Here is a 13791-nt window from a genome sequence, read left to right as displayed (position 1 = left end):
AAAAAGGACCACATAAGGGATCCAAAGGTTTGGGATCAATATTTACATAAGATAAATAATGTATATTAATATGATTGTGTTGAATTAGCCTCATACCATAAATATAGTGGAACTATGAGTGCAAAGGAGAAATAACACATAAGAAAGAACAAAGGACTTTTGGGTCAAAATGAAAAATGTGTAAAATCCTCAATGTTTTTCATCATCGCCGAAAGACAACACAAAATCATATTTACAAGAAAGTCACATTTACAACATAACATGTATATGACAAAGAGAAGAATGAAGATACAAATAGAAGAATGCCACAATAGGGTAGGTCTCTGTGTATCCTTGTGCCAATAGAGCCTCAAGCATAATCCAAGGAGAACCTAACAAAAAAAACGCACAACAAACAACACATCATGGGAAATCACATTACATGCAAGAAAAAATATAAAAACAAAAAAGTTATAATACATGTGAGCTATTCTATGTAACTAATTGTCCACCTACCAATCATGATCATCATCATAAAGTGATGGAGGGAAATATGCTGAAGGAGCTATGGCTAGCACAGTATAAAAATCTATCTCTATTTCAATATATTGAGCATTTTCTAAGGAAGGATTGCTATTTCTAGTTACAAATATGTTGGTTGTCTTCCCAAAATTACTACAATCAGCTAACTTATACTATCAAAATAAGAATTATAGGAAAAATGGGGGAACAAAATGGGCCTACCTACTACTTCTTAGAAAAAAATTACATACAACCAAAGGACAAATGAAGCTTAAGAATCATAGATCCATATACTCAAGGTATATTCTTAATAACTAAATGGATTAGTAGAGCATTAGAGGGAGATGCTCCTTCAAAAATTATTTTGTTGGGCACTCTTGGGGTACTATCAGCTGGAAAGACAAGATTATTTTATCTCAATACTTAAAAGCTCAAGGGTTTGCTCCCTTCAATTCTATTTGGAAATCTTGGTAATCTACTTGAACAAAAAAGTATGTAGTTTGATCAGTCCTTTAGTCATGAGCTAAGTTTTCCGTACTCCTCTATTTGGTGGAATTGATTAGTAAAATAAAATGACAACCTACTAGGAACTATTACTAGACTTAAAGAAAATGACCTATTAAAAAATGCATTCAAGTTTTTGTTAGGATTCCTAAAGATACTGAGAGGGGGGGGTGAATTAGTATCTAACCGGTTAATGAATTTACTTGATTTAAAACATGTAAAGCATATCAATACTGTATAATGGTAAACCAATAATAATGCAATAAACAAGAATAACAACAACTACATGAAAAACACACCATAACACAGTAGTTTAACGAGGAAACCTGGTGTGGGAAAAACCTCGGTGGGATTTGTGACCCACAATATTCGCTTACTGGCCAATAAGTGATATTACTCTTACAATAGGGGCCTGCACATGCAAGAAGGCCAAGTGCCTAGAGCTCACTGCTCAATTACAAAATAAGAAGTCACACTGACTTACAAAATGGATTATACAAATCCAATGTCTTGTACTGCTTCAAATTAGCATCTGCTATGCCAAATCTAGTACCGGTTTTAGCTCTGCTTCATACATAAACCCTTAACCTATAATTTGCATATTAGGCCTGCTTTATTTCGCCTATCACATTATTACAAAATGTTCTACAATGATCTCATACATATATGAGTCATATTACAACTCGTCATGTCAGCTTACAATGATTTTACAATTAATTACAAAATACATTATAAACAAAATTCTTGTCGGCTAGGGTGCCGGTATCCTTCCTTTGTCAGTGTTCTATGTGTCAGTGTAGAGTTTGTCATTGTCGGTGCCGATATATTGTCTTGCCGGTATCATATGATTGCAAGGTTGCCGTCAATGACAAAACCTTAAATCACCTACAATTTCTCATTGGAGTGTGCATTTTCCAACAATCTCCCCCTTTGGCATTGATGGCAACACTCATGAGAAAAATCCAAAAAGTGTCATCCAAAAATGAGTCTGCCATAATTGTCTTACCAAAAAAAATGAGCTCCCCCTGAGCTGATGAGCCATCTGCTGATCATTTTTCTCTTAGCCTCTACTCCCCCTTTGACATCAATGACAAAGGTTGTCATTCGCTGTCAGTGGAGTCCTGCCTGGTTTCTTGTAACTGGTGGGTTACACTCTGAAAAATATCTGTCAAAATTAAATTTATGTCATTGTTGAATGTTTTACTATCTTTTATAGCCTCATGGGTTCTCTGCACTGTATCGGTGAGTAAGTGCATTTTCTCTTCTGGTGTCTTTAGTCCGAGAACGAGAGCCTCAGATATTTATTTTCTCAAAGAAATAAGATACTCTAGTCTTGGACCAAGCCTGCATTTTAAGTCCTTTGCTTTGTCCTTTATTCTTTGTTTTTTATTTTCCAGTTTCCTGATTTTCTCTTCCCGCTCTGCAATTTTCTTCTCTAATTCAAAAAATGAATCTAATGTTCCAATCAGATTGTCAGCAATATTGTTAATCTTATCCCATGTCTTTCTGATTTCATTGTCAAGATCTTCTGTTAATACATCTGTTTTGTATGTATCCCTCTACAATTTCTTGAAGTCAAAAATGATTTCATTGAGTTTCGGTAAAAGAGTATCCATCTCCTCTTTGTTCTTATTCACAATTTCCATAAAGAATCTCTTTTTCTTTTATCATCCTTTCCTTAAAAGTATCCTCATTTATTTGATCAGCAATGATTAGGTTACCGATGATGAATTTAGGCAATGTGTCTAATTGTCCTAAAGATTCTTTATTCTCTATGTTACACTTGGGTGCAATCATCTTCAAAATTGGTATGGTGTTATCAATAGCCTTATATGCTAGTGCATTACAATCTGTTATTTTCTTAATTGAATCTAGCAATACCTCTGTCACATTTGTTGGTCTGAATTCAGACATGGAGGTTTCAGATGTCTGTCCAACTGTCTTCACAATTTGTGATCCACCGATGGTGATAATAGCATTGCTTTCCTCTTTCATTGGAGGATCAATTTGTGTCTGCCTTTAAGCTACCAAAGGTTTAGGTCTTTCAGTTGTAGCCAGTGGCACTGTCTCTGAATGTACTTGTGAATGAACCTATTGTTATACCTATTTCTTTGTACTCTCTACTGATGGTTTCTCTGATGGTGCCTCTGATGATTTTTCAGTGGTATCCACTACTGGTTTTTTTGTTTGTGACTCTATATTTTCTATCGGTTTCTCTGTGCTTGCTCTTGAAATGTTTTGTAGTTGGTATCTCAACAGATTTTTCATTGTTATCAGTTGTCGATTTCTCAATAGATACATTATGTACACCAGTGCTATCATCTTTTCTTGTATCCGTTGTTTGTTCAGTTTGTTTCTCACTCCCAATTTCAGTGTCTCCAACTGTATCTTCAACATTTGTCTCAATTGTTGTGTCTTCTATCGATTGCTTAGTTGCCACATCTCTTTTCTCACTTTTTTCCTTATCAACCACAATGTTGACTTCTTGAGTGTTGATATTCATTATGTACAACACCTCAGAATCAGGATTTGTGTCCTCATGTGTTGTCTTCATACTCTCTGTTGCTGGTTGATTTTTAGTAGTGTATATTGGTGGAGTATCTAAAGGCGGTGGGGGTAAGTTGTATGTTATCTTTGTACTGGGAGGTCCACCAACCTTGCCTTTTCCTTTGTCCATATCCTTTTGATATACCTTGAAGGTTTTAGGTTTTTGATATTCTTCCTATTTCTCCTTTTCTACCAGGAATATATCCCATGCATCTATTGTTTCCTCTGTTATCTTATTCACTCTTCCTTCTATCAGTGCTACATGTTAGTGAGCAGTTGAGAATACTAACCGGTTAGCCTCAGAGATTAATTGATCTATCTCATCAGGTGAGTTAACAGGGTTTACTGCAAGTAGTTTTTCAATCTTTATTTTCTTATCTAGCTCAATAATAGCTACTCTTATAGCTTCTAGTCTGTTATATAGATCTGTCAGTATTTCATCAACAACTTGCATCAAAAATTTCTTGAAAATATCTAAGTATAGTATTACACTGTTCTCTACTCTCTCTTTGTCATTAGCGGATAGTGTGTTATACAGTTTGCTGATATTCTTCAACTTGCCATCCTCAGTAATTTCATTTAGTAATTTATCAATAGGACCTATAGTTTGTTTTGACTTCTTCTTAAGAGTCGACTTCTTTTTCTTTGGAGTTAATTTCTTTGTTGGGGGCCTTATTGCCTGTTGCTTCTATCTTTTTGGTGTAGGAGAAGGTGCCGATGAAGGTTTTCTTTTCCTCTCAACTCTCTTGAATACTGCAGGTATGTCACTTTCTGAAGAAGTGCCAATCGATGAAAGGTGTGTTACCGGTTGGAGTGATTCCAACTCATTTTAAGTTATACTGGTTTGCTTTAGCATGTCTTCTTTAATAGCTTTTTCTTGCCGGGTTCCCTTTTTAACAGTTGCCTCAACCCTTTTAACTCTTTTCTTTGATTGAACTTGACTTTCTATAGTTTCAGCATTACCAAATACTTCTTCTTCAGGTTCCTTAGAAGCTTCTAGGAGGGCTTTTGCATAGGTTTCTATTATGTTGTCATCAGTCTCATACCCCATTTCAGTAACCCATATGGTTCTAGGAACAACTGCCTCCATCCAAATTTCATCTTTCTTTATTACAAAACAGATTTCCTTTTGGTACTTATCCACAATAGCTTGTGATAACCTTACTCTTGTTTTCATTCGAGCTTTTAGTGCTTGAAAGTGCTCATTTATCGTTTTCTCCCTTTTCTCTCCCATATTGTTCAGCAATTCTGATAGTTGTTTTCCTATCGGTATATCATATCTAAAATCTTTGGTGCCAATACCGGGTATTTGTTTGGTTATATATATCATCAGACAAACAGGTAGTTTTCCAAATCTGAATGTTCCTTTCTTTTCTCTTTTGATCTTTGCTAAATTGTCTATTAGTTCATCTTTGAGCCATTCACATATGTCTATCTTCGCATTATCATTTACCATATCATAGGCACTCTTAATACATAGGCTAGAAACTTAGTTTAACCTATTTGCATGTGTAGTCTTGTAACATAAGATCATACTGATAAATCTGATATTTGTATCCTTTACATCGTTTACCCTTAGTGATCTCTTATCAAATGTTGCATCGGTTAGGTTTGTCACTAGATCATTTGAGACCTTCTTAGTTTTATTAGGTTTGTTGCTAGTGGAGGGTAACCCTGTCATAGCCTTAACTGCTTCTTTTGTGATTTTATGAACTGAGTCCAACTAGAAAAAACCCTATCACAACCTTTACTGCTTCTTTTGTGATTTTATGAACTGAGTCCAACTAGAAAAATTGACCATGTACTCTGCTTAATACTAGGCTTATAATATCCGTGGGGAAATCCGGGATACTGAGAATTTCAATGAAACCTAGGGTTTCTATTATCTTATGTTCAGGTTTGACATTTCTCGATTCATCACAAATCAAAGATTCATACATATTCTTAATTTCCTCATAACCTAGTTCATCAATATGACAGTGTATATACATTCTAGGGTCTTCAGCATATACTACCCCTTTAGGTATTTGAGAAAATGCACCTAAGCTATCATCTTTCTTTGCAATTTCGGGAACTAGCTGGAATACGGGTCTAGGGCGTTTAATAACTTCAACAATAGTAGGGTTTGCAACAAGTTCAGGAGTAGATGAAGATGCCATAGCTATAAATACCTTAATCTGCCTTAGGGATGAAAGATTTGATAGATTGCTTCGCTTCTTTGCTTTGAATGCCTTTGCTCAGGATTTTCATGCTCTCAAAGAATTGAATGCTCGGTGAAATGAAAATGGAGCCAAAACACTTGTTTATAATGTTATTTTCTTCATCTACCACATTTAATGCTTGTCGGTTAAGTCACAACTAAACTTATCTGCTAGTAAAGAAGTAATCTCAACTTCTCACCATCAACCAAGGGAATAATAGCATGTTTTTCATTTAATTGCTAAACCCCCAAAAGAATTTTCTTCAGTTAGATGAAGAGTCTCCTGTCGGTGGAGTGTTACTCTGTTCTGCTAATGGAGGAGTATTCCCATCAACATTTTGTTTTGATTTTCTAATCCATTATTTTGAGAATTCTTGTTTTACCTCTTCAACCTTTTCTTTACCTTTCAAACTAGCACCATTATTATTTGCCGGTGGTGCCTTACTTCTACAGAATTTTGCAATATGTCCAATCTTGTTACAAGCATAACAAGTCACATTCTTTTTCTGAATAGCTTTCCCATATCCTATGCTGGTTTGTGTTCTGCATTGATTAGATAAGTGTCCAAATCTCCCACAAACATAACATCTTACATTCATTCTACAATTCTCTGAATTATGACCAACTTTGTTGCATTTAGAACATTGACCTGTGGGTGTATTGGTGTTCTGATAATTTCTAGATCTACATTGATTTGTTCTATGACCATACTTGTTACAGTTAAAGCATTTTCCATTAAATTTATAAGCATTTGGTTGCCTTACCGGTTTGCTATGATCATGTGTGTTTGCAGTACTAGAGCTTTCACCAACTTCAAAGCCAAGGCCACTAGTGTCACCATTAGGTTTCTGATTCTTCATCATGTCGCCAAGTTCTTTTGAGCTTTTCTTGAATTTTTCTTTGTTTTGATTTGTAGTAGCCAGTTCTCTTTCCAAGATTCCTTTCTGTCTCATAAGTTCATTTGAGTCATTTTGTGTATGCATCATATTTGTCTCCAACATATCATTTTCATAACTAATTCTTATGTTTTCATTTGCAGCATCATTTAGTCTTCTAGTCAAATCTTCTTCATTTTTCTTCCTATCTTCAATTTCTTTGCAAAATCTCATAGTCATATCCTGCATTTCATTCTTTGTAGTACTGCTTTCTTGTCTTAGTTTGTTTACTAGATCATTAAGAGTTTCCTTTTCATCATTCTCATTCTGCATCTTTTCATAAAGTTCTCTTCTCTTATTTCTTGCAATGGTAAGATTTTCTTGAAGTGCTTGAATAATATCCTGAGCAGCTTTTAGATCATCTTCAAGTTTGATATTTTTCAATTTTTCTGCATCATAATCTGAAAGAGTTGTTTCCAATTCTTTCTTCAAGTTATCCATCTCTACCGGTGTCAAGATCTTCCTCAAGCTATTAGGCTTCTGAAAATAGAGGACCAAGTTCTGATACCAATTGTTAGGATTCCCAAAGATACTGAGAGGGGTGGTGAATTAGTATCTAACTGGTTATTGAATCTACTTGATTTAAAACATGTAAAGCATATCAATACTGTATACCGGTAAACCAAGAATAACAACAACCACATGAAAGCACACCATAACACAGTAGTTTAACGAGGAAACCCAGTGTGGGAAAAACCTCAGTGGGATTTGTGACCCACAATATTCGCTTACTGGTCAATAAGTGAATATTACTCTTACAATAGGGGCCTGCACATGCAGGAAGGCCAAGTGCCTAGAGCTCACTGCTCAATTACAAAATAAGAAGTCACACTGACTTACAAAATGAATTATACAAATCCAATGTCTTTTACTACTTCAAATTAGCATTTGCTATGCCAGATCTAGTACCGGTTTTAGCTCTGCTTCATACATAAACTCTTAACCTATAATTCACATATTAGGTCTGCCTTATTTTGCCTATCACATTATTACAAAATGTTCTACAATGATCTCATACATATATGAGTCATATTACAACTCGTCATGTCGGCTTACAATGATTTTACAATTAATTACAAAATATATTATAAACAAAATTCTTGTCGGCCAGGGTGCCGGTATCCTTCCTTTGCTGGTGTTCTGTGTGTCGGTGTAGAGTTTGTCGTTGCTGGTGCTGGTATCATATGATTGCAAGGTTGCCATCAATGACAAAACCTTCAATCACCTACAATTTCTCATTGGAGTGTGCATTTGCTAACAGTTTTTTGGGATTGATGGGACCCCTCCACCTTCTAATGGAAATAGTGACATCTTCTTAAAACCAAATTGCACCTATCACCATTTGATAAACAACCAATCATTAGAATCCAACAACTTATTACTCCTAAGCTTCACAATTTTTTATCCCTAGAATGTCATGGTAACTTTAAAAATGATTGGAGAAGCCCCAATGCTCATAGTATTCACTTATTCCCCCTCCAAACCATTTACAAACAATTGTTTCCTATTATCACCATCTCACCCTATGTCAATAGGAAGTGGCATTGCAGTTTCTCCAATCTAAATAGAACAAGTTCAACTGCCAAATCTAGAATTCCATATTAGATGCTCAATCTCAACTCTTAGAGTGGAGTGTCCTTCATGCCAAGCTTCCTATTGGTAATTGCCTTAAATTTATTTTCCCTATTCCTACTTGTCCATTTTGTGTCAATATGGGATCATATAAAATTCTTTTTGGTTTTGTGTTCATGCTTGTAATTTATGGAAACATTGTTCACCTCGTTGCCTACTTTATTCCCTTGAGCATGGTCTAAAAAGAAGCTCTCCTTGGTGTGTCTACCTCTGATATTACATCTCACACTTGTAAACAAATGATTATCAAATATTATTGTAATTTTTTCTTTCTTGCTATCCTTTTTATCACCATTCTTCCCCTTTGATTATAAACTCAAATAATATATGCTAAGTTGTCTCTCCATATTATCAATTTTGAGAAAAACCCATTTTAATATTTTATAAAATGCAAAAGACATGACTTGCTTCTACAATTGCATGCAATTACTAAAGACAAGGGAGAATGTTGCATAAACACCGGTGATCACTCACTTTCTTGGCAATTGGCCTAATCTATGGACATATTGTTGTAAATATCAACGATATGAGTTGTTTTCTATTAAATGACACTAATCTATATGTTTTCAATAGCATGGAGCTTCATTTTGTTGCTATAGTTGAATGTGTTTTTTGCTAGTTTATATTTGTTGTAGGAGAAGTGTATCTATTATAACAATAATTATGCTTGTTTGTTTATTTTGGTTGTAGAAAATCTCTTGCTATTTTATTAGTTTTGCTTCCCATGGTTGCTCTCCTCCCCATGACCATAGGTGTGGCTGGAATGTTTTTGCTCTATGGTCTCAATCTACTAGATCTCAAGCTCCTTGATGCCACTTTGGTAACTAGAACATGTCAAGTTAGCGATGCTTTAGCTCACCCCCACATAGAGGATGTATGGGTGGTCGTCGGGTAGGTCATAACTATGTTTTAGTAGTACTTAGTTGTTGGCTAGTGGTAGTGGTGATTGGTTAGACTTCTTAAAGTGGCTCCCTTGTATGGCTTTGGTTGTTTCACATATGTTGAATGAAGACAAGGATAAGGAGGAAAGAGAAGCTAATATTGATGAGGAGTGGTCAATTCCTAATATCACTCTGGACCTTGCTAATGTATAAATAAACCGGATAACGAAGACCCCCCTCTGCCTCCCATTGGTGTAGCTCTCATTACTTAAGAAATTTTATTGTTATTTCTGTAATCTTGTTTTCCAAACACTACCTTTGTGACTCTAAGGAGTGACCTTGTGTCCTATATTTTTTCTGTATATGTGTATATATTTATAAGAAATAGAAATTGACATACGCATACATTAAAAAGCTAATTCAAAATTTTTAATAAATTTATTGGGAATTACATTAATAAATATCCACATAATAGCCTATGTTCCAATTGTAACACATATAAATGATAGATAATTGACACATTAATAGATATTCTCAAGTTTAGAACTATTAGTATGGAGTAGCCAATAATGAATAATCGACCATAAGATAATGTAACATTAAATCACAACTTTTGAGTAATTAATTGGTAAAAACTCTTGAAGTGGAAGTGTGTGCGATGCAGAAATCCTACAATGCATCTGGATCTACACTCATTGTGGGCACTAGTAAAACCAAAAGTAAAGATACCCAAATGAATGCCATTGTAACTTTGAAGAAGCAGAGAGTAAATTACAAACAATAGTGAGCTTCTGGCCTCCTATGCTGCTACATATATCCATGCATGAACAAATGAGGAATTTCTTAATAATTTAGTAATTTCATCCCCATTTCCCCTGTTTGAGAGTTAAGACAATAAAGACTACTTGTTCGTCCAAGAAAAACATATCAAAATAGGAATGCTTAGAACAAAGAATCAATCTTTTTAGCAAAAGCTCTCTTGAGTGATATATAAGTTTATGGGTAGTAAGTATTGCATTAACTGCCATTCTGGGATCATTTATAAATGTGGTAGTTATTGTCAGTGGAATATTAAACTAAACGCATCAGGGGTCTTAACTTTAATTTTTAATAAATAAAAAAAGACATTGGATTAGAAATTGAAGAGAGATGTTCAAAATGGAAGACCCAACAAGAACAAGAGTTTTATTTCTGTGAATCTATTATCTAAACAACTAATTTTTTTTTTAAATGTGGAGATTAAAATCAGGGACCACATAAAGTGCTCCTACTTTCTTGAAAAAAATAGTTAACACAAATATAATTTATGTCTATTTTTTTTGTTAAATGTTTAATGAATAAATGATGTTACTAATCTTTAAAATGGACACATCTTAAAAAACTAAATATTGAGCATGTGCCCCCCTAACTTTCTTGAAAACTAAATTAAAATATCAACTTTATAGAATAGATTCTAATTTTTAGAAATGTAACTTATTTGAACTTTTAATGGTTGGGTTAAAAATCAAGGCAAAAATATCATATGTAGGTTTTTGACATAAAAAATGAAGAAATTAACAAAAACAATTAAAAATGAAAACCTTAAAAATATACTTTAAAATATTAAAAATTATATGGTTAGAAAGCTAAGAGAGGTTAACATTATTGTGGTATTTTTTAGCTTTATATTGAAAGACAAGTGAACCTGGTAGACAAAACACTTGACATTATGTCATTTTTCTTAAATATATCATATACATGTATTTGGTCATTGAAATGCCGATCTAGAACTTTTGGGTTGGATACCTAAGGCAAATAGAACTCTAAGGTTTGGAAACTCTAAAAATAGGAAATAATGTAAGCATATTATAATGTGGTCATGTTTATGGCTAGGTAACTACCAAGTTAATATGTGCTCACATTTTGTACAAGCAATATTTTCTTTCTTTCACATCCTAGTTCTTTCTCACACTATAATGTTATCTATTTTCTTTAGAATATAAACATTAAATCAACATTTAACTATAAGTGACATTTCTATATGTTTTTTTACTTTTTAATATTTTAAGTTATATTTCATGTATACAATTTCAGAAAATGTTTGAGAATGGTTTCGAATCTCTAGGAGTTATGATGCATCTATTCTAGTTTTTAGAAGATCTTATAATCTTTCAAACTTAATCAAATTTTAGTAATTAGTAAACTTCTATCATCTTGCTTGCTCTCTCTCTCTCTCTCTCTCTCCCTCCCTCCCTCCTATTTATACTTATTTGTCTCCCCTCTACCCCTCTCTCTCTACATACCCCTCACTCTATCCTCTCCACATCTATTTTTCTCCACACATCTCTCTATCTCTTCCTCTCTCCATCCATATTTACTTATATCTATCTCCCCTCTCCCTCCATCCATCCTCACCTCTATTTATCTACATACCTTGATCTCTTGCGCTCTCCCTCCTATCCACTTCTCTCCTTCTACCTACCTCTCCTTCCATTGCTCTCTCTATTTATGTCTCTCTCCCCTCTTCCTCTTTCTACATACCTCTCCCTCTATAAATTTTTTTACACACTCCTCCCCCCTCTCTCTACATTCCTCTCCGTTATTCCTTAATTCTCTATCTCACCTCTTTGTGTCTCTCCTTTCTCTCACTACCCACCTCTCCTATGCTGCTTATTTATATCTCCCTTCTCTCTACCTACCTATCTTTACCTACCTTTATTTATCTACATACATCTCACTTGCTCCCTCCCTCTCTCTCTCCCTTCCTACCTTTACGACATAGTAAAAGAAGCATAATAACACTAATAAAACCATAATAGAGTAATCACTAGTCTTCGGTGTACTTCTTCATCAATAGTTTTTTCCGACATAATAACCATTTCAAAATTAATTGTCTTAAATTAATTGCCAAATACTTTGATAAATATCTACATAAAAAATTCATGTTTCAATCGTAACACATATAAAAGATAGATAATTGACACAAATTAATAGAGATTACAAGTTTACAACTTTTAGTGCAGAGTAGCCAACATTGAATAATCAAACATAAAAGAATGTAACATTGAACTACAGCCCGCGAATAATTAATTTGTAAGAAACATGCGAGACGAAACAAGATTCTCTACCAGAAGCATAAAGACAGAATTCGGTAATCCAAAATCGATTCTTCAGCTACCACCAAGCTTCTTTCTGATTGTCTCCACCTCCATAAGGTTGATCTGGAATGACATTGCCAAAACACTACTGGAAATTGCCGGATTGGAAGCAAAAGTGGCCAAGGGAATGACAGAGTTACCGGGAGATTGACTGTTAAGAGCCGCTATAACAGACGCGGGGCTGTTTCCCATGTTCTGAGCGAAGTGTATGAGAGCTTTGGGAAACACAAAAACATCACCTGTTTTGATATCTGCAGAGAAAAGCTTGTTGGTGGTGTCCACAAACCCAACTCTGAGATTCCCTTCCAAAACGAAGATTATTTCAGAAGCTCGTGGGTGTGTGTGAGGAGGAAGCACTGCTCCCACTGCAAAATCTACGCGAGCCATTATCATCCCCAGTGTGTTTATGCCAGGGAGAACCTCTGTTGTTGTGACAGTCAAACTCACTCCAAATGGATTGCCTGATGTATTTCCCTGTGTGCTCAAAATAGATGTAGTAAAGTGCTTTGCAGAAGCTTTGGTGGGATTGATACAAGGCAGACCATTCATATAAACTGTTGAAGAGGAAGTGTCTGCTACGCAGAAATCCTGCAATGGGTTTGGATCTGCACTTGTTGTGGGCGCTAGTAAAACCAAAACTAGAGAAACCCAAAAGTATGCCATTGTAATTTTGAAGAAGAAAAAGAGTACTTACAACAATATTGAGCTTCTGGCCTCGTATGCTGCTCTATATATGGATGCACGAACAGATGAGGAATTTCTTAATAATTTAGTAATTCCATCCCCATTTCCTCTGTTTGAGAGTTAAGACAATAAAAACTAGTTGTTCGTCCAAGAAAAACATATCAAAATAGGAATGCTCAGCACTGAGAATCAGTCTTTTTCGCAAAAGCTGTGTTAGGTGATATATAAGTTCATGGGAAGTAGATATTGCGTCAACTGCTGTCACAGGAGCATTTATAAATGGGGTAGTTATGGTCGGCGGGATATTAAAAAAGCATACGCATATAAAATCTTTACAGCTAACCGAATCAAAGTCAATTCTGTAGTCAGTCTGCGAACTTCTGAAGATTTATTCTTAATAAAAAAAATTGGATGATTATTTTTCATTTGTTTATAAGTAGAGTTTTTTCTTAGGGGAAGCAAAATTAAGTATGATTTAATTGTGTAGTTTTTAAGAAAAAAAATTCAGAGAAATATTGTGTTTTATGTATTGCTAGATTATTAAATGAAGTAGGAGATATATTCTTTTATTATGATTCAACAAAAGAGTTTTTTGTTTAGTCTAAACTTTTTCAACAAAATTTATATTATAATTTTTTTATTATAGAGGTAGTCATTTCATTATATATATGGTTTTTTATTTATTCTATCAAATTAGGATATTTTGTTAAGATTTAGTTATATAAATTTTAAGCCTAAAATCATGTTTTTGATAAAGATAAACGGGTTTT

General features: G+C 34.4%; 1 protein-coding gene across 1 annotated transcript; it reads right to left on the bottom strand.

Moving 5' to 3' along the window:
• Positions 1–12213: 12213 nt before the first annotated feature.
• Positions 12214–13193, bottom strand: LOC131876671 (germin-like protein 1-1). The gene has a single exon (XM_059222114.1). It carries the CDS (start codon positions 12998–13000, stop codon positions 12350–12352), a length of 651 nt encoding a protein of 216 aa, XP_059078097.1. The 5' UTR covers positions 13001–13193; the 3' UTR covers positions 12214–12349.
• Between the last annotated feature and the right edge of the window lie 598 nt (positions 13194–13791).

This window comes from Cryptomeria japonica, chromosome 1 (genome assembly GCF_030272615.1).
Source record: "Cryptomeria japonica chromosome 1, Sugi_1.0, whole genome shotgun sequence".
Taxonomy (NCBI): Eukaryota; Viridiplantae; Streptophyta; class Pinopsida; order Cupressales; family Cupressaceae; genus Cryptomeria; species Cryptomeria japonica.
This window is presented reverse-complemented; position numbering and strand designations above follow the sequence as displayed.

Excerpts from the sequence above, each read along its gene's own strand:
- LOC131876671 (XM_059222114.1), bottom strand. The coding sequence starts at position 13,000 with ATGGCATACTTTTGGGTTTCTCTAGTTTTGGTTTTACTAGCGCCCACA.